The following is a 21,637-nucleotide window of genomic DNA, read 5'->3' as shown; positions in this document are numbered from 1 at the left end:
TTTACAGCAGAAAGGCAGGTACCCAGCAAATTTATAAAGTGAACTATTATGACAACAGCAGAGATAACATAGAAAAAGTCACAGTACCTGGAAGATCCTACATTAACTAACAATTCCATACATCAAGGAATTAGGAGAATTGCCAGAAATATCACCATCTTTTATTTGCAGCATAACCACACGAGGTTTAATATTGAACAATGCTTAGTGGATACCAGGAACTGCATAAATCAATCCCCTGTGAATGTTAAGAATCATACTGAGGCGAGACCAAGCGACCACTGAAATACAGGACAAAAAAACATTAAAACGCGAACAGGAGAGTCATTTAGATCAATAATAGCAAAACATATTTGATCTAATTGCCACAATATACATTGGACAGAAGCAGAGATTTTGTGCACATTGGAAGAAAAGAAGATTGCTGGAAGCATAAATAGCAAAACTTATCCAAAGAAATCTTCATTGTTAATATACTCAGATCTAATATTAGATTTTAATTTATTTGTCTTAATATTAAATCTAATAACAAATTAGATCTAATATGGAACACCTTAAAGATCATTTGTCTGGCAACTGGGATTTCAATAGTACTGTAGGTTCAGAAAGTGGTTCACTGATACCCCATCAGGCCATGTATCAGCACACAAATATTTGGGACGATCTTCAAAAAGTACCGCCAATTTAAATGGAGCACAGTATTTTTCCCTCCTAGTTTTTATTTTGACAGATTTACAACCATGTCCTAGATTAGACATTTTTAGTTGCCAATCATATTTATTAAAAGTAGTGCATTAAAACTAATCAAAAAATTGTGAGGCAACTCTTCGTGTAAAAGTAATTCTTATTATATAATTTTTTACAATCAGTATTATTGTTCGTTTATTTCCTTGTAATTAATTCTCTTATTCCTGATAATAAATGCAGTTTTTAAATTTTTTTGTAGATTTTTGTTTTAGGGTTTTATTTAGTAATTGAAGTAATTCTGAAAATAATTTGTTTGGTTATTGTTTTCTGGCTACTTTGTATAAGGTGAGTTTCAGATTTAAGGACAAATTCTGAGTGCTATAATTTTTATAAATTCGTATTATTTTATTAAGTTCGAGTTTTTAGAATTTAGCTTCTCTCTTCTAGAATAGTTTATTGATTTTTTTATATTTTCTCCTCAATAGTGATTCTTAATTAATTTATTTATCTTTTTGTAATTATTCGTTTAATCAGTTATGTAAAAAAACTTAATAATAAAGAAATAAATGTATATAAATTAAGTAAATATTCTTATTAAATTATTCTATTTATAAAAAGTTATAAGTTCACAATATTTACGTTGTAGGCTTTAGACTGATAGGATTAAACCCAGGACAAAAATGATTTATCGTATCTATTAAAGTTATGTATTAAAATGCGAATTAGAAGAAAAGAAAGAAATCTTCAGGCATCCCATTGTTAATTGACAGTCCCAATGGACATAAACAAATAAGAAACTACGGGTATTGAGAAGAGATATTAAAATAACTATATCATAAACAAGAGAGCAAAATAAAATTATAAATACGAAAACCAGAGATGATCTGAGATACTACAACACAGAACTAATAAAAATAGTTATTAAGAACAAAAAAAAGGAAAGTTCTCAAGATGATTAACACAAAGGAGCGACTCAGAATACGTCGATCTAAACACATTAACGGAAATACCACAAATGAAAAAAGTGAGCTAATAAATATTACCGAGAATTTCTATACTACAGAGAAAGAGGCAGACAACAGAAAAGTTCTTAATGTTGAATCCGAAGCATTACCCGGCTAAGGAGTACAATTAGCACTATCCTAAATAAAGAGCAAGAGAGCACCAGGAGATGATGGTATGACAAGTAAAATGAACAAGTTTAGCCCAGTAAAATTATAAATGGAATTCAATATATATAATTCGGACATGCATTTATTTGGTTCATTTTAGTGAACCTCCACTCCAAGATGCTAAATCTGAGTTTTTTAACTAAAATGTTGTAAGCGATAATCTACATTGTTAACGTATTTGTCTATTTAAGTCTTTTATTATCTCCGTCATTTGTTCACGCAAAATAAATTTTAATATATCAAATTGTAGGTAACCAATCAAGTTATGTACAGGGTGTCCCAAATTCGAGGGTAGCCATCGGAATCTCGGAAATCGAAGGAAGACTTACAGGGTTAAAAAGACTTACATCGGTTAAATGGAGGCAAAGTTGCGCAATTTGGAGCTTAATAAAATGACGTTTAAAAAATTCGGAGTAATCGGACATGCAAGTGCGATACCTCATTTTAAAGGCAATTAAAAATACTTTTAATTAAAATGAGAAAATCCAATATGGCGCCCATAAGAAAAAATAAAGTTGATGATGACCGAAAAAAAACGAAACGTCGGATTATTTTTTTTGCATCATGTTGTAGAGCATAAAAAGTGGTAATAAAAAACTGTTCTTAGTTTTCCGATATCTCTTTAAATAAAGTCGGTAGAAGGTAAAAACGATTTTGACAAATTTTTATTAGCTCCAAATTGCGCAACTTTGCCTCCATTTAACCGACCCCGTAACTCTTACGGTTTCCGAGATCCTAATGGTCACCCTCGAATTTGGGACACCCTGTACAAGTCTATATCAATAAATCGTTCGTTTGCACAAATTGCTTATTTACACATCGTATTTGTTTTTCCGCAAGGTGTGCAATTATGTAGTTTTTTAACTTTTTCATTGTAATAACTTGTTGCTTACGTTTCAAAGTTTTAGATAGTAACACATACTTGAATATTCATATGAACAAATTTCTTATGTGACTGAACGGAACACTGAATGGAAAATTGGGTCCAACAATAAGCATCAAACATTTGATTACGTTATTTATCACAGTATTTGCTACAGATGGTAAATTTACTTATTACAACTTTTATTTATTTAAAACAATATAGACTGATCGTCGAGGCCGATATTAATAAAGCACATATAAATTATAACAAAATTTGTATCATAGAAGCTGATATTGATTTAATTGTTCTGTTAATAAGATTAGGAAAAAACATTAACAATTTTTTCTTGCAAAAAGCATTTTATCCAGGCACGTCTTTCAAACCAGGGTCACTTTTTTTCTGAATGTGACACAATGTCGTCAATATTTCAGGCCGGTCAAACGAACCTTGCATATCTTCTCTTGCATCGTGACAATAAATTACATGATAACTAACCTCCTGAACAGGATGAATTCCTTAAAGGCTTTAATATAACTACACCTTAATTCAATCCGATCATTAGTAGAAAAATGTAATGAATACAACAAAGTTTTAATTTAACACCGTGCTTTCATCGATTATAATAAGGCGTTCGATGCCATATGACTGTGGGCTATCTTTGATATCTTAAATAATGCAAGAGTTGATTTAAGATATAAAGAAACACGAAACGTCAATAGAATTAACGGAAATATATAAACCATCTTTGCTTTGTGGATTATGTTGTGATTATTAGTCAAAATATCGGTGAATTACAAGAAATGCCGAAAAAGCTCATAATTGCAGTTGATATTTTGTTATGCGCGTCAGCAATCCGATCAGAGAAAAATTACGTCGAAGATTACGTCTACTTGGGAAATATTAATAAATTGGGTGATGTTAGGAGAATGTGTAGGGATCATGGAGTCATAGTTACCACAACTGCATAAAAGAAATGTTGGTAGACCGCAAACATGATGATGTCAAAGATATTATTGTTGGAAACTATCAGGGGAAGCCTATGCCCAGGAGTGAACTGCAAAAAACTGTTGAAAAAAGAAATATACAAAATAACCTGAAAGGGCTAATAAGGTAAAATTGAGGTCCCAATTGTATCTATTTTTCTTTAAAATATTTGCGCCTAAAAGAAAATACAATTAAAAATTCTAAAATATATAAAGTAATAAAATTCCTTTCCAGTTTTTTCAGGCATAAGTTAAATTTTATTATCTTTATTAAACCCTTGTAGTCAATTTGCATTCCTGATGAGGTTCTATATAATACATAACATGCTATCGTACTTAATGAAGGTGGATAATAAAGACAGATACTAATACTCCTTAATGATGTTTTAAACATTTGCTACGCCATAGTGCTAACGGTTATGATAAATATATTAATAAAACAGAGTAATTCACTCCAATTCTATTGGAAAAATTAAGGAAATTAATGCATTAAAAGCGTCTAAGAACCTTATTAATATTTAATGGAGTCTCGTATTTTCTATTTGTCGGCAATTGAGTTTAAGGTCAGCATTTTACTTTCATTAAGGAACATTTAGTGTAGTAAACTGATAATTTGCATAAGAATTTTGGAGATTAATCCAACCTTCATGAATATTTTAATATTGGAATTAAGGCTGTATGCTACAGTCTTAGGACTTTAAGTTAAAATGGTCTTTACGTATTTAGTTAATACATATGATAGATTTTGGTAGATTTTACTTTGTTTTAAAAGAAAAACACAAAAATTAGTTTTAACACACTTTACTTAAATCAAATTTTATAAAAAGAATTACAGGCGTACTAAAGGCAAATATCAAAGAACGACCGTATGTAACTGACTGAACCATATTAAGCCCCGAAAAATCAACAAACATATCCCGGCGTCTAGCGGCCTATTCAGCATTTTGGGACCGCTTACGTGACTGGACTCGATAGATTTGCCATCACCGCAGTTATCGTCTTTCATACTATCTTTTGCATCTAACACATATTTACTATATATTAATTGATAAATAGAAAAATCCCTGAAAATATTTCTCTTTGATCTAAAGCGAGCATATCCAGTTCCTTTTGGTACTTTTAATGGCTTTCTTCCTAAGTGAATTGGACTTCACATCGCAATTAGTAAATCACCGCATGTCATTTTATCTGTACAATCGTATTATTACTGTAGAGTGAAAATCTTTATGGAGCATATTTAGTTGTTTATTTATTGCGTTTATTTTTCTATAATTATCTTAAAAGTGATTTAAATGAGTATAAAATATAGCTTCAGCCTTATTGAATCACAGATGAATAAAGTCATAATTTACTACTCCTCGAGGTGGTAACCCGGAGCTTGAAAACATGAAATATACATAAATTTATTCAAAGGTATGAAATGGCATAGACGTTGAAGGCAGAATATATTTTACTTTGAAAGCCAATAGTTTTTGAATAATAGAACTTCAAAATAGTTACAGAATAACTTTTCCTGAGGTGATTGTAAAAGTTTAGAGTATATCAAAAAGTTTTATTCTAATATATATTCTTCACCCCTAAAGATTTCCAAAATATATATCCTAAACAAACTTTGGTGTTTGGAGAATCATGCAGTAAAAACTCTATTGCAAAAGCAACCCTGAGGCTACTCAATTATGGTCCTCCACCGTTGTTTAAAATATATTTGCATATCTTCCAAGAAACTCTGATTTATGGTAATTTTTTTTCTTTTGGATACTGTAAAAACCTCAAATTTTACGAATAGAATAAATTATTCTTTAAGGGCCTAAATTAAAAAAGGCCTTGTATTATAAATTTGATATGTATTAAAATTAATAATTTTGTTAAATTATTTATATAGTATAAATTTAAATTAAGGCAATATTCCAAAAAAAGATGGATTTTATGCAAAATACACAAACCAAGTTAAAAGGTTTCCCGAAAAAATTAATTTTCCAGGTAAATCAGACGGGCTGAATCAGGACTTTCCATTTTTCGGGGTAATTTCGGAAGTTTATTTTGCTAGTAGTAAAAATAGACATGCAAATGCGATTTTTTGTCGGGTAAAGCAAATGTTAATTTTAATATATAGTGTGTCTACGTTAGGGCATAACTAGTCCTGTAAAAACATAGTTATAAAATATAAGGAACTTGTATTTTGTTATCATTATTTCATAAGGGTCATAATAAAAATATACTACATTTTTTTCTTACATTTTTAACATTTAAACTAACATTATTTATGTTTCAGCGTTTACTTCGTTATTCTTGTAGAAATTCGTGAAGTGAGAGTGAGAAACTATTTATAGTATTTTTTTATATAGGTATAAACTGGTATTACATATATTGTAAATAAAACACAATTCTGAAAAATGTATATTTTAAGCAAATTTTTATTAAAAATGAGTTTTAATGAATTAACGTTTAAAAAAAAACTGGAAAATAAATTAACGTTTTCTAAAGATTCTCGTATTTTTCAGAAGCCATAATTTTGCCCTGAAAGTAAAATCAAATTTTGAAAACACTTTATCAAATCCTGCTCTTGTATAACCTACTGTTTACATTTGCAAGCCCTCCGGAAAAAAATCAAAGCAAAAAATCACACGATTTTTCCAACTAATTGGATTGTATCAGTCCCAAACGTGCATGAACCGAATGTTGGCAAGTGATTATTTAACATTGTTATCTTTCCATGTGACGAACTAATTGCAACATCAATTATATGAATACGGTTTTTACTTTCAATAAAAAAAAATTAAAAATATCCATTTGAATAGTTAAAAATACTTTATTCAATTTTGATAGTCACTAACTTTAATTCAATATTCTTCATTATTTCTGTACCACAGAGGAGGCTAAAAATAAAATATGTGAACGGTGTCTATTTAAATTATGCACTTTTTTATCGTAATATTTATCCATCATTTTCACATTTAATTTTAAATCAATTTTATGAATGCGGCTTTTAGTAGTATTCATTTAAATTATGCATTTTTTCTAATAATATTTATTCACGACTTTCACATTTAAACTTAAATCAATTTTATTAAAACAGTTTTTAGTCTCAATAAAAAAAATTTTAATCTCTATTATTAGAATAGTAAATACATATAATAAATTTCATTTTATTTTTAGAATAACCAACTTCGTGTCAATGCAATATTCTTTATCATAGATAGAATAGACTAAAATGAACATATGTAAACGGTATCTATTAAAATTATTTTCACATTTAAGTTTAACACTTTTCCTAGTATTGTGGTTATAAATTTTCATAAAAAGGACTTTAAAGGTTTTTTCCGTACCGTCTGTATTTGTTTTTCAGAAATAAATCAGTTCTCATTTTCGTATAATATACATTAATTACTCAAAGAGGATCTGCTGCATTTATTTTTACCTTTTGTACATGATACCATAACAACAATTATTTAAAATCAACGCTTATCAATGTCAATTCTCAATTTCATGTTTACAACATTTATTGCTAATGGAAAAGTTTACCAATCAAGAATTGGCGGATATGCATTTGGCATACGGAGCAACAAACTGCAATGCACGAGCAGCATCGCGGTTGTATCATGAACGTTATCCCGCACGACAGCATCCTGGATACAAAAAGTTTATTGCGGTTCATCGGCGGCTCGCTGAGACAGGCATATTTAAGACCAAGATGCATGATACTGGTGTTGCTCGAACCGTAAGAACGGTCGAATTTGAAGAAGAGGTGCTTCAGTGAGTTGCCGATGAACCATCAAATAGCACACGTGACGTCGCTAAGAATATGAATACGAGTAACGCTTTTGTCTGGCGGGTACTACACGAGCAACAACTCCATCCTTACCACGGCAGTTTAGGCAGTTAGTTGGCAGTTGTTTTCATTCTTTGTTGGCAGTCTACTACACAGAAGCAGTACAGCAGTTAACAGAGCCAAAATTAGACAGACATAGCTACACACACAGTGTGATTCACCTATCAATCCACAAACCAGAGACGCCTCAAGAACAAACGGCGGAGAAAAACGTCGTCTCGCCCCCCATTGTCAGTGGGGGGCAAAACCCACGCCGGAATAAAAAAGAGGACGAGAACAAAATGGACCTATCTGATGGATACCAGACGGACAGGTCCACGACAAGCGAGGACTGCAGTAGATCGAGAAGCAGACTAGAGAGAGAGCGGGGTAAGACTCAGGACGACTCCTCAAAGTTCCTAAAACCCCAAACAAAATCCCGAACTGACCCCAGATTGTCCAAAACCTTAAAAATCACTTAAAACCCCGACCTGGGAGCTGGCAAAGCACCACCCCAGTCTGCGGAGTAGAGGCAAAGCGAGGAAAGAGTACGCAAACTCGAGGAGATAATTCGGGAAAGAGATTTGCTGATTGAATGTAATGTAAAAGAGATATACGAGGTTAAACTTCAAAACTCTCAGCTAACTGAGAGATTACAACTATCAGGCTAAGAATGAACGAAATCAAAGCCCTTACTAACAAAAACGCCAAGCTCGAAGAGCGCCAGACGGTGCAGGGAGGGCTGGCTAGCGACAAAAACCCAAGCATATAAATTAAGTATAAATTATTACACATATAAATTATTTTGTGAAAACAAAATTAACATTACAAAAGTCCAAAAAGATAGATTGGGATTAGCGCTCTTCCCCAAAACTTCCAAAGACCACAGAGCACTTACAGAACTACTTAAGGAAGAGGGAATGGAATTCCATTGCTTCTTCCTTGAAGAGGACACAAAATTGAATGTTATACTGAGGGGACTGGATCAGAACTTCAAACTGGAAGAAGTGGAGGAGGAACTCAGAATGATGGGGTTCGAGCCTGAGGAGCTGGGTTGGTTTAAAACCGGCCCAGGTCGCCGAAGGCCCACGGACCTCATCAGGTTCCTCGTCCCTAAAGAGCATGAGGCCGTGTTTGAAATTGAAAGCATATTAAATATTAGAGTCCATGCTCAACACGGACTTAAAGACTCACACAATAGAAAACAGGAAGCAAATTGGGCAGTGTCATCGCTGCCAGGAATACGGACATGTAATGAGCAATTGCAACGCAAAGCCGCGTTGCCATAAATGCATGGGCGAACACCACTACTCAGATTGTGAAAAAGACAGAGCAACACCGGCAGAGTGTTGCAATTGTGGTGGCGACCATCCGGCGAGCTATTGGCGCTGCCCAAAAAATCCAAACATAAACAGCTTCGCCGAGACCTTAAGAAAGACCAACACGGAATCTAATACCAAGAGGGCGGAGCCAAAGGAGGGCACTACAAAATCGCATATTAAACGTCCCGAGTTTTCAATCAATAACACGAGCCTCTTAAATCTTCTAAGTTTGCCAAAAAGTAAAACTTTTTCCTTTTTTTATAAAACTTAAAAACTAAGAAGTGTAAGTCGTGTCCATTTAAGTTATGCATTTTTTTTGTAATATCTATTCTGGACTTTTTAATGCAACACTTTCTCTGCAATTTCTCAATCATTTATCATAGGAAAGCCTTAAAGGTTATTGTTCGTACTGAGTACCTTAAAATATTTTTTATGTTTTTATGTAGCAATTATTTCCAACTTGGTTAATATACAACTAAATTGGTGAAAAAATATATTTAATTATTATTAATTTTAAAATGTTGCAAAGGATTTTAGGTATTAAAGAATAATGAATTTTGAGCACGTTCTAGAGAAACTCTTGGTATATAAAAATTGTTCCTCCACTAAATGTGACTTTACTTAACAGTTCTGTAGAGTATGACCAATTTTAATCTTGTGAACAAATATCAGGGTATTGAGTAGAGGGTGATTTTTGACTAGTAAATATTTTAAAGCCCGTATGTCTTTTATTGGGGCTAATTTTGGTTTACCTAGTGTTATGTGTATAGCCCCATTTTGAAACTTTTGAAATCGGGACAACTCATTTTGTTTTAATATAAATAATATACTAGAACAATAATTAAAGTCAGATAGTAAAAGTACATTGTAAATCTTTTTTTTTCTATAAGCATAAGTAAGGTGAATACCTAGGTAAATAATAAACCTTATATGAAACGTTCCTAATGACCTCAAGTGCATGAATTTTAAAATTTAGGTTCGATCTATCCACATGCCTAAGTATTTGATATATTACTCAATTTAACCTGAAACTCATGTGTGTTTGATGTAGTAAAATAAAATAAAGCATTATCTGCAAAAAGATAAGTTGTGCATTCTTTAACATAGTCTATTAAATCATTAATATATATCCCAAATAGCAATGGTCCTAACCGACTACCCTGTAGGACTCTACATTTATGTATTAATGGTTCTAACGAAACATCATTAATTTTTAATACCTGTTTTCTATTTTTTAAATATATACTAAACCTCTTTAAACATATACTTTTTAATTTTCTTATTAATCTCTTTCTATTAATGATTTCATAAGCTCTTCTTATGAACCAATAGCTAAATATTTCAAACCACATTTCACGATGTTCCTATTTCAATAATTGGATTGTATCATGCATTTTAATAATTTTTCCACTGCATTTTAATGAATGCACCCCCTTCGTTAGGAATAAAAGGTTTTCTTGTTCATATTACATTTGTGTGGCAATTATTTATATTTAACTAGGTTAATATACGTTAATGGGTGAAAAAATATATTTCATTATAAAAAATGTCAAATTTTGAAAATTATTTTAGCTAAGCCATACATATACATATGTATGTACATTTTTAAAATAGTAAAAGCTTTACCTCTTTTTTAAAAAACATACACCTCATTTAAAAAAGCTACTTTACCAATAAATAGTAAGAAGTAGGAGTTGTGTCCACTTAAGTTATACATGATATTATCGCAATTCTGACCTACATTTCAAAGTTTTCACAGAAAAGCCCCTGAGAGCTTTTTTCCCCTTGGCACAGTTTTTTTATAATTATAATTAATCTAATTTAAAGATTTAAAATGAATATATATATGAAGTTAAAGAATATATTTTAGCAATATTAAATCGCTCTTTCACACTTTAAATTACATCACTCAATAGTTGTAATAACCTTTATTAAAAAAACTAATAACATATTTAAAAGACTCAAGAAATATCCAACAACCTTAATTATGTTTTTAAAAACAACAATTTTAATTAATTTGATGCTTTCTACAAGTTTTAAATTTTAGATATTCTTTTAATAAAAAAAACACCCCATAGAACTTTAAATAATACCGAACTTTTCTTTTTTATCATTTGAATTATTCATATTTGGGCATGACACCTTTTTTAATTGAAGACATATGCATAAATGTTTAAATAAAAACATGAGTCGTGTTCAATTAAGTTATGCATTTTCTTATCGTAATTCACAATTCAAATAATTTCACTACATTCATACTTCAATATAATGGCATCGTGTCATGCATTTGAATAATTTCCCAATTGTATTTCAATAAGTGCACGTGGTCTTTAGAAATAAAATAATTTCTATGTTGGTATGACATTTATGCAGCATTAATTTACAACTAACTGGGTTAATGTACGATTAGCGCAGTTAGTTGTAATTTATTATAAATTAAATGAGTGGGGAATGTATTCAAATATGGTAAATATTAAATTTTGCAAATGATTTTTGGTAAGCTCTACATATACATACATATGTACATTTTTGAAATAGTAAAAGCTCTTCCACTTTTTTTCGTACGAATCATTTAGCTAGTTTACCAATAAACAGTAAAATAAAAGTGTGAGTCATGTGCATTTAAGTGATGCATTGTTTTGTATACCCGTTCATGATCACATTTAAATGTGATCCTGTTATATATATTGCCCTTGCTTCAATAATTTTTTATAGAAATACCTTAAAAGTAGGACATTTGTAGGACTTTGTAGGACATTTATGTAGTAATAATTTCCAACCAACTGGGTTAATATACGATTAAATGGGTGGAAAAAATATATTTAAATATTATAAATTTTAATTACATAATATGATGCACTTCAATAATTTTTTCCATTGCATTTCAATAAAGAACATTTATTTTTTAGGATACATAAAATGGTGTCCATATTCATATGTCATTTATGCAGCAATAACTTAAAACTAAGTGGGTTAATATAATATAAATTAAATAGCAAAATCTTTCCTCTTTTTGATAAAATATATACTTCACTTAGCGAGTTTACCCATAAACAGTACGTTAAAAGTGTGAGCCGTGTCCAGTTAAGTTATGCATTTTTTATCAATTCTGTTGGGTGTATTTAAAGTATTCATAGAAAAGCCTTTTGCCTTCTCCACACAGATCCTTTATTAAAATAACAATTTTAAATATTTTCAGAAAATTAAAACCAAGGGTATTTTCAGAAAACACGAATAAATAACCTAAAATATATATTTTCTGAATATTAAACAATTTTTTTCACTTTGTATTATAAAAAGCATCTTAAGTCAAACAATTTTGATAGCTTTTCTATTTTGGCTAATTTAGTCTTCTGGTAATAAAAATCGGGTTTAATGCTGCTACCATATTGATTTTTTTTATCCAAAGCACTTGGACTAATCAGCTATTATCGTTAAATGGTTTCTTCTCACTCTAGCGCACAACGTTTGTTAGTTATCCTGATCAAATTTGTGATTTGATGATTGCCTTCTTGTAAGCTTCCGCTCACTCTAATGCATGGAAAGAGTAAGAGAAATATATTACTCTTAACACGTCTTAGTCCTAGCTCAACTCACAGTTCATGTAAAAACAAAATTCTTATTTCTATTAGAGGAACATGAATCATCAGGATTATATAAACCATTTTATTTTGGCTAATATGGTCTCATCGTGTTCAGTGATGCTAGGATATTGACTTTTTTAGCCAAGGCACTTGGACTAATCAGTTATTATCTTTCGAACATTTCTTAGCCTTTAGATTTTAAAATGCTAAATTGTTTATTACTATTTATTTGTTTATTCATATTTGGGGATGACCCTTTCAAACACCTGTGATTTTTTTTCAACTTATTATTTTATCATATATTTGGAATTTGTTGCTATTTTTTAAATTTTTATTCAAGGAAAATGAGACAAAATGAAAAATGTATCGTTCAAAATGTTACTACTATTATTAAAAAGAATTATTAATAACATATGTCGTGCACTCCAAAAATAACTCTTAATAATTTAATGCTTTCTATTAGCTAAAATTCAATAAATCATATGAAGTGTGAGTCGTATCCATTTAAGTTACGCATTTTTTACTTTACTTAAAAAATTAAATATTGTTATTAAAAAAACAGCTCATCTTGAAACCTGATCGCGTGAGAACTTCGAATAAGGCCGGATTATTCATTTTCATTACTTGAATTATTCATGTTTTGGGATGACACCTTTTTTAATAAGGGGAAAAGTGTATGGAAATTTTTGCAATGACTGTGTTACAATATAATTTAAATTATTTAAGCCTTTGACGTATTTTTTATTTATTATCGTTTCTTTTGCGTAAGGATTGACTTTTACAAGTAAATAAATGTGGATCGATAGTAAACTGTGAGAATCGGTTATAAATAACTTTTCGTTTGTAGTCGTTATTTGGGGTGACGAATCCAGGGTTGTTCGATGGTCGTTTCGTTGATATTTTTTCCAAGATCAAAAATAACATTATAAAGGCTTAATTGAACTGTATTTGCATACATGAACACTTCAATTTCTTATTGAAAAGCAGTGAGGAAGTGTCCTTTTCTAGAACCTTGTTTAATTTGAACTATAACTTAAAGATAGATAACTTTTAAGCATTCTTTTGAGTTTCTCTATTTAATTTTAGCTAAAAAATTGGGAGAACAGTGTTACTACCACGAGGCCTGCGAATATATGGATCAACATTCCTCATGCATTCAGATCCACCATAATGCCATCTGTCAGTGCCAAAATGGCTACCATTCCGTTGCTATGCAAAAGCCGACGAAAAGGGTATTCTGTGCCGAAGGTAAGAACTTTTTTAAAAATAAATTACCAAAAAATTATCATTCACGGTATTTATCATTTAAAGTTATACTTTATGCGGCGAAACTTTAAAGGATTTGACCGCATATTCGTCTTTACCACGTCATCGAAAATAGTTTTTTAATATATTGGTTCAATTTTGTACCTCATGTTACCGCCCTTAAATATAAGCTCATAAAATTATTTTTAAGGGTTTGCATATAAGCATAAATTTTTCAAAAGCCCTTAACCTAACAGTGAAAAGATTAATAAAAAAGATAAAGTTGAATTTATAGCAGACCCCTTTTTGATCATAAACTGATTAATGAGGTATTTACACTCTCTAGAGAAATAAAAGTGGGAACACTAACCCTTTTTATATATTTTTTTGTTTTTTAACATACAGATTTTGAGCTAATTTTCTTTGGCACATTTTATTAAATTAGCTTTTTCATAGAACCATTTTTTTAAATTGATTTTATTGGCTTACCTGGCCCTTTAATAAGAGTCTTCTTGCGATTTTAACAAGCACTTCTCTCTAAAAGCCCTTTAGTCAAGTCCTTTTATAAGAGATTCTTTTTGGCATAAAATTCAATTATAATCCGTTTTAAAGCGAAAATTAAAATGATATTAAACAGTCTAATTTTTTTTTGTAAAACTCTTTAAAAACCAAAAAAAACATTTTAGAACAGTTTCTTCATGAGCCATTTCTTTTTTAAATTTAGATATACAGGTAATAACAAAAGACTTCTCCACGTTTGCTGGAGTTCTATCAGGTATCGCCATCCTATCAGGCCTTATCTGCTTCGTACTGCATCTATTTAATCAAAACCTATATGGATCTGGACACCATAGACATAGATTTGGCAACGCCAATTTAGCCCCTCCTATTTTATTTTCCAGTGATCCAGGTAAGTTTCCTTAATATTTAATAATTTAAGTGGAGTAAAATATTTCTTAAGGGGCTGATTTACAGTTTTTAATTAATATTTTCGCAGTCCCTTAAGACTTTTTGTGTAAATCAGTGTTTTGAAAGCAGTAAGAACTGAAGATGTTCGCATTATGGAAAATGTGTGTAGAATTATGTTTAGAAATGTATTTAGTTCATTGGTTCGTTTATTTTAATTTTGATAAGCTTTCTAATGTTTTTTTTTTAATAAATTTATGGTTGAAAAACTCAGCAATTGTGTATGGTAATATGCTGTACATCTCATATTTCCTTTTAGTTTAATCGAAAATAAATTGAATAACAATTATTAAAAATAATAGTTTTGATCAAGTGGACCCTAAGGACCTATTGAGGCTAGAATCTTAGCAAATAAATTTTAAAATTGAAACAATGAGTATTAGCAGAAAAATTCCATATAGAAGAAAAATGCCAACTCATAGGATCTTCGAGCCATGTTAATGAATAAATTCTATAAAAAAGATTAAATAATAATTTGAAAATTTTGATTATGTAAATATAATGAATAAATTAATTGAGCAAATAAGAATTTAATAACAATTTTTAGAGGAGTTTCTGAATTTATTATATAAGGAATCAAGAATAAACGTAATGGAAATAAATACTAAGTTAGCCAAAATTGATGACAAACAATTTAAATGAACAAATTTCCTGCAAAAAAAATTTAATTTTAACAAATAAATTATCTAAAAAATTTTACTGAATAATTCTTACCTGGGAAAAATTAAGATAATAATCATCAATAAAATTTAGATTAAGCGAATGTAATGAAATTAATTTCAATAAATATAGCATAGACGTATTCGATAAGGTTTATTGAATAAATTTGAAAATAATCAGAAAATTTATTAGAATAACTTAATTGAAAAAAAAATGAGAAGTAACGTAATTATTTTAACAAGTGGAGAATAAAATATGAATATAACGAAACCTAAATATTTTTTTTACTAGAATAATAGTGTTTTATTATTCAAATTCAAACACAATAAAAAAAAAACTTTTCCAAAGAAAATATTCTAAATGTTATTTACAAAATTAATAAAATTAATTGAAATTTGAAAAAATTACGAAAATAAATCATTTTTAAAAATTTGCGAACAGAATTTGATTAGTCCTAGAAATTAGTTTATAAAAAATTAAAATTTAATTCTTATTTTTTTTTTTATACATGGCCTGTTTGGAATTGTTCAGAATCAGTTCATTTATATTGAAAATAATTTCTTGATTATTATTTTTAATTTGTTGATTCTCCTAATATACACATCAAAATGGCGAAAAAAATTATTTTAAAGATAAATTTTGTTTATTATTTGTTGGACATTCCTTTAAACCTACCTTATTACATTAATTCTTTTTCTTAGTATTGAATAAATAGTTTAAATTCCTCAATGCGTATTCAGTACAATTTTTGCTGTTAGTATAGTCATAACTATTTCAAAGGCAACATTTTGACTGTGAAACACAGCTACCAGCTATTGGTATGATATGGTATGGAACAACGTTACAGAAGCTGTAAATTCTACCAAGAGCATTATAGGAACACCAGGAGCAGTGGTAATATGAGAGAAAGACATGCTGGTTTAACAATAACAACATGATTTGTTTAGCCTTCAGGTATTACAAAATACCAATATTACTGCCAACCAAGAAGTGAGCTTCAAAATGATCATGGCATTAGTGTTTCTGCTCAAACAATAAGGAATAGATTACATACTCTTTAACTTACAACTTTTTAAGACATCTGTTGAGTTCTTCTTCCTCTAAGGGATCTCCAATATGGATGTTTGATCTTATATTTTTTAGAAAAGGCACTATATAGATGTCTAGCTGCTGAATTCTCAAATTTCCTCGTGTTTTATATTTACAGGTGATGTAGAGGGCAATCAGTACTATGATAAGTACTATTGTGAGGATAGTAAATCAGCTCATATGTTTGTTAACGAAAGGTTGCTTTATGAGTCGGTCCAGGTCATCAGAATAATAGTTGAGCTAATGTTGAGCTATGTTGAGGTCCTCAATTTTTCTGATAGGTGGTCATAGCAACATAACTGGATTATTGCCATAAGTCATGATGTCATGTGTGCCAGTGATCAGCTTTTAGACGTGGATTCTCGTGCTGCCAATAAATGCTTTACATTCAGGTTGGGGTTTTAAGAGCGTATTGTTGCTGGTGATTTTTATGACTATGCCTCTGGTACCATATTTGATAGTTATATGAAGCGGGTCAGCAACGGCTATTAGCCACAGATTTTAGCTAATTTCTTGGATGTTTTAATCCTTTGCAAGTATTACGGAAGTCTGGCATGTCCTAGGTAGATGACTTAGTTGTCTGAGGAGTTGGCTTTCGTCGCTTATAGTTGCTATATTTTTCACTTGACCATTTTTTATGACATGGAATGAAAGTGGATAAAATTTAATAGCTCTACTCTGCCCAGTTTTCCAGATCTTCCATAATAAATTTACACCGCTTGGAGAAAGCTGTTTTAGCATTTCTGCACTCAAATTATCTACTCTTGTACTCGTATTATTTTTTAAGTAACAAACGACTCGCTATACTTTTTTTTAATTTTGCGCAAGGAGATTAGAATAAGCCAACAATGGATCAAAACTGGCAAGAGTGTGAATGGGCTTACATTCTTTTTACCGACGAATTAAGGTTTGATTTACGCCTTGTTCAAGAAAGTTGAGACTATAGCAAATTCTATTTTCATTTACGTCATATCATACGAAATCTTAATCGCCCTTAGGCCCTATGATAGCAAGACTATTTTTTTTTGTATTTCCAAATAATTGGGAATTAGGAAAAAATATTAATTTTATTTACTTTCTTAGAGACAAGTTGGAACCTCACTAAAGAATTTGAAAATTACTTCAAGAGAAATTATAACATCTAAGTTAAAATTATATAAATGCATAACGTAAATGCCTATGGTGCCCGTTTTATTATTTTATGAATACATATTCACATAACTAATTCAAATATAATATATATAACTATTTAAAGTGCACAATGGATTACAATCGGTATGTGCACATAAATATAATATTATAGTAAATATTTAAATATATAAATGATGAAACGAATAAGTTATACGAGAGAGTATATTAAGAAGTAAGCATGAACAAATTGATCTACTAAACTAATCTATATTACTTACAAATAACCATATTAATTTTGCGTTTTATTTTACTAATGTTTTTATTTTTTATATCAAATGGAAGCATATTGTACATTTTTGGCACAATATAAAAAATACATTTTTGATATTTTTCAAGTTTTACATTTTGTGTTACTGCTTCTTTATTACAGTTTGCCCTAATTAAATGTATGAGTTGGAAACCTTAAAAATGATTGTATGATTTAATTACTACTTTAATATAAAACTGGCTTATCTTTAATACATTAACTTCAGAGAAAAGAGCAGTAGATGAGTACAGTTAAGGTTTTCTTAAAATCATTTTAATATCTATTTCTGGGTAATTACTAAAGGTTCTATAATTGTTTTATTTGTTGCTCCCCATACAGCAATGCAATAATTTGATATAGTTTCTACAAGAGATGAATAAACGAACTTTAGTAAATTACTATAATAAACTACCTTATTTGGTAGAATTTTTTAATGCTGTGCGACTTATTCAAAGTTACCTAACGAGACCGTATAAGCTTTTATAGTTATTTACCAAGTTCTCATTGTCTTCAATATTTATTTATTCAAATGGTAGAATTTACTGCAGTCTTCAATAGGGGTAATTACTACAGTATACTTTTGGGCATCGTAGTTTATCAAGGTGTTTACTTCTTTGCTCAGAAATATTATTTATGAATAAGATAAAAAGCAGAGGTCAAAGAATCCACAAAATTAAGATGATTTCTCTTAAGAACAAAATTAAGTCCCACGACTTAATATTTAATACCAAGGTTGACACAACATAGAGAATGTGGAAGCAATCAAAGGAGGCTCATGTCAAGCAATGGACGAACATTTGCTGATGATTCTAACTTTATATCCTTAAATGATTGTGTTACTATTAATAAAGACAACACTAACTTTTTTGCTCAAAAATAAAGAGTGGTCAGCGTTTTTTAACTCTACATTAAGTATTTCGAATGTGCCAAGTTTAACTTGTGCCCTGTAAACGCAAGAACGCCTAAAATACACAAAGAAGCGTTTCGTGTGAGACCTGTTGCTTCATTTGTGGATTCCCTTGGCTGCAGATTATCCTTTTGGTAAACAACATCTTAAGGAAGATCACTGGCATTTATAATAAATATTCAATTAAGAACTTTACTTTTTCTAACTATATGAAAAGTGAAAATCCTTCAGTCTGTCTACCTCCACTTATTTATAAGAAGATTTTCTACACGTATCAATAAATATTGTAGAGTGTAACTTTGCAAAACATGTTTATACTAATAACCACACTTTTAACCCAGCTACTGACTCAAAGCTGTTAGATTTCTGTCGGAAAAGCAATAAACTTGATCTGTTGGAAATACTCGAAATAAATACAGCTACACAAAACAGCCACCACAATAAATAATAAAAGGACATTTTTCAACACACAATTTTCTTAAAAATAAAAATTTGAACAAAAATGATTTAGAGAACCAACCATACCAGAATCAACGTTACACCCGTATTAAAATATCAGCAGCCTCCAAAATTTGTTTAAATTTAGACTTAAAAGAGGCCATGCCTAAATCTTTAATTTCTGCAGGTAGGCCGTTGTAAATACAGGCAGAAGTATATATGAAAGAACTTTTCAGAAATTCAGTCTTATGCTGGGGGATTGCCAGTGTGCTTTTATAGCGAATATTTACAATCTGCGTATCTCCCCTTTGAATAAGGAATTCTGACAGATATTCTGGTTCATGAAAATTAAGTAATTTATGTACAGTGTAGCTTATACCCCAAAATCTTCTATGGGCCATATTAAGACTATAGACCTGCTTTACATGCTCACTCACATGAACCCTCCGAGGCAAATTTCTAGTAAATCTTACACAGTTATTTTGAATTTTCTGGATTTTATATTTATTTTGTTGAGTTAAAAAAGGACCATATACAATATTTAAGTATCCAGCAATACTAAGCACTAAACTCTGTGTAAGGATTTTTTTTGTACCAGCAGGCAAAATATCCTTAAATTCATATAATGACTTTAATTTATAATATGACTGTTGACAGATCTTATTTGCATGCGCATTAAATGATATTCGATTATCCATACAAAGGCCCAGATTTTTTAGTTGATCTACCCATTCCAATTCAACACTCTTAATATTTAATTTACTTGGTGCTCCATTATTCAAGGTACGTTCATTTCATGAGAACTGGATTGCCTGTGTTTTACCAGAATTTATAAAAAGTGAGTTTTTGTCAGCCCAATCAGAGATCCTCTGTAAGTCAGCATTAATTAAATCCAATGACTAATGATTAATTACATCATTCTTGCACTCAGTTTTTCAACTCCCTCTTGACTCTTGTCTTAACTCTTCATAATCTCTTAATACATCGTTCTTGCTTTTTACAATTTCTTATATATAATAATAATCCGTTGCTTTCCTTCTTCATAACGTGCTAATCATTTCGTTAACCGCGCCATTTAATATGTTCTCTATGAACCTTTCTTCTTGCTTTTACAAAGACTCACGTAGATAGAGTGGGTGCAAATCAACGATCATTGTCATACTTCTCTCATGATATTTAACGATCTAAGTTTATTACTTTGGAACAAAGTTAAGAAGTGCTTCAGCTTTTCTTTCGATATTACGCCAGAAATAAGCTGTAAGGAGAAAATATCTCAAAAAGTTTGATATGTGGAAGTGGAAAAAAATCGTGAAAATCAAGGAGTCGATCAATGATTTAATTCCCATGAAATACGGATTCCATGAAGGACGTGAAATATATGACAAATGTTATTCTAGAAAAGCTGAAAAAATGCTTTTTAGTTATACATAATTGCAGATACCAATCATATGATAATCATGCAACTATGGCAAATATACATACAGAGAAGAATATATGATAATTAATCATCTGATTAATTTAGTGGAAGCTTATGCCAATCTACAAGTAATAACCTTTTTTGGCACAGTTAAACAAATATACACTTTCTTTACAAAATCTACTCATCGATGGGACGTGCTCAAAAAATTCACATAAATTACAGTGCTAGTCTGATACAACATGTAGTGCCAATGTAGTAGTAGAAGAAGTTTATTAATGCAACTTGATCAAATACGAAAGACCCTTAAGAAGTTACGGGATATAAAAACTGAGACAGTTGATATGACATTGCTTTGCAAAAAACACACTGTTGGAAACGTTGGAGGACTATCTGCAGGAATGAAGAATAACTTTCTGTGATTTTGTTATTTTCAAGACTAAGCAACTTTGTGAAGAAATGGAAGTGACCATCAAAAAAAGTACAAGAAGAAAACTTAAGATACCAGGCAATGTTGCAGATGACGTAACTCATATCATACATATCAAGTTACAAAATGTTTTCTAATTGAAATTCTAGATAAGCTTAGTACTGAGATTTCGAATCGTTTTTTAAGTATGAGATAAATGAAAAGGCGTTTCCGCTTTCTTTGCATATTCTAGAGCACAAGGATTATCTAGTCGATAATAAAGTAGCTAGCAATCAGAACCTGTTATTAATTGAAGAAAATTACAATTTTCTGGCTCATGTATACTCAAATAATCTTAACGGAAGGGAATTGCTTAATGATATCAGAAAATATTGCAGTTTATGCATGTGCAAAGAGAAATCCTCTAATTCAACCGTACATTTTGAGACACTCTCAAGAGATTAAGTGTAGATATGGGCTATAAAAGAGCCATTTTCATTAAATATACATACTGCTCCGATATTTAATTTAAAAATTTACCTGAATTGAGAATAAAATTAACTACTATTCTTTTTAGTTTTACATCACAAGGTCCAATCAAATTGATAATTTTTGCTTTTGATTAAGAACATTAAAGAAATTTTCCA

The 21,637-nt window shown here is 30.3% G+C and overlaps 1 protein-coding gene across 3 annotated transcripts in view; it reads left to right on the top strand.

Moving 5' to 3' along the window:
• Nucleotides 1–21,637, top strand: part of LOC126748266 (uncharacterized) — a 51,359-nt gene that overhangs the window by 11,217 nt on the left and 18,505 nt on the right. For all 3 annotated transcript variants that reach the window (XM_050457377.1, XM_050457375.1, XM_050457376.1), the window contains exons 4-5: nt 13,508–13,669; nt 14,391–14,576. In XM_050457377.1, the coding sequence (XP_050313334.1) occupies nt 13,508–13,669; nt 14,391–14,576 (348 nt within the window). The remainder of the gene's footprint in view (nt 1–13,507; nt 13,670–14,390; nt 14,577–21,637) is intronic.

The sequence above is a fragment of the Anthonomus grandis genome, chromosome 22 (genome assembly GCF_022605725.1).
Source record: "Anthonomus grandis grandis chromosome 22, icAntGran1.3, whole genome shotgun sequence".
NCBI classification, from domain to species: domain Eukaryota; kingdom Metazoa; phylum Arthropoda; class Insecta; order Coleoptera; family Curculionidae; genus Anthonomus; species Anthonomus grandis.
Note: the sequence above shows the minus strand (reverse complement) of the source record. Positions and strands in the feature narration are given on the sequence as shown.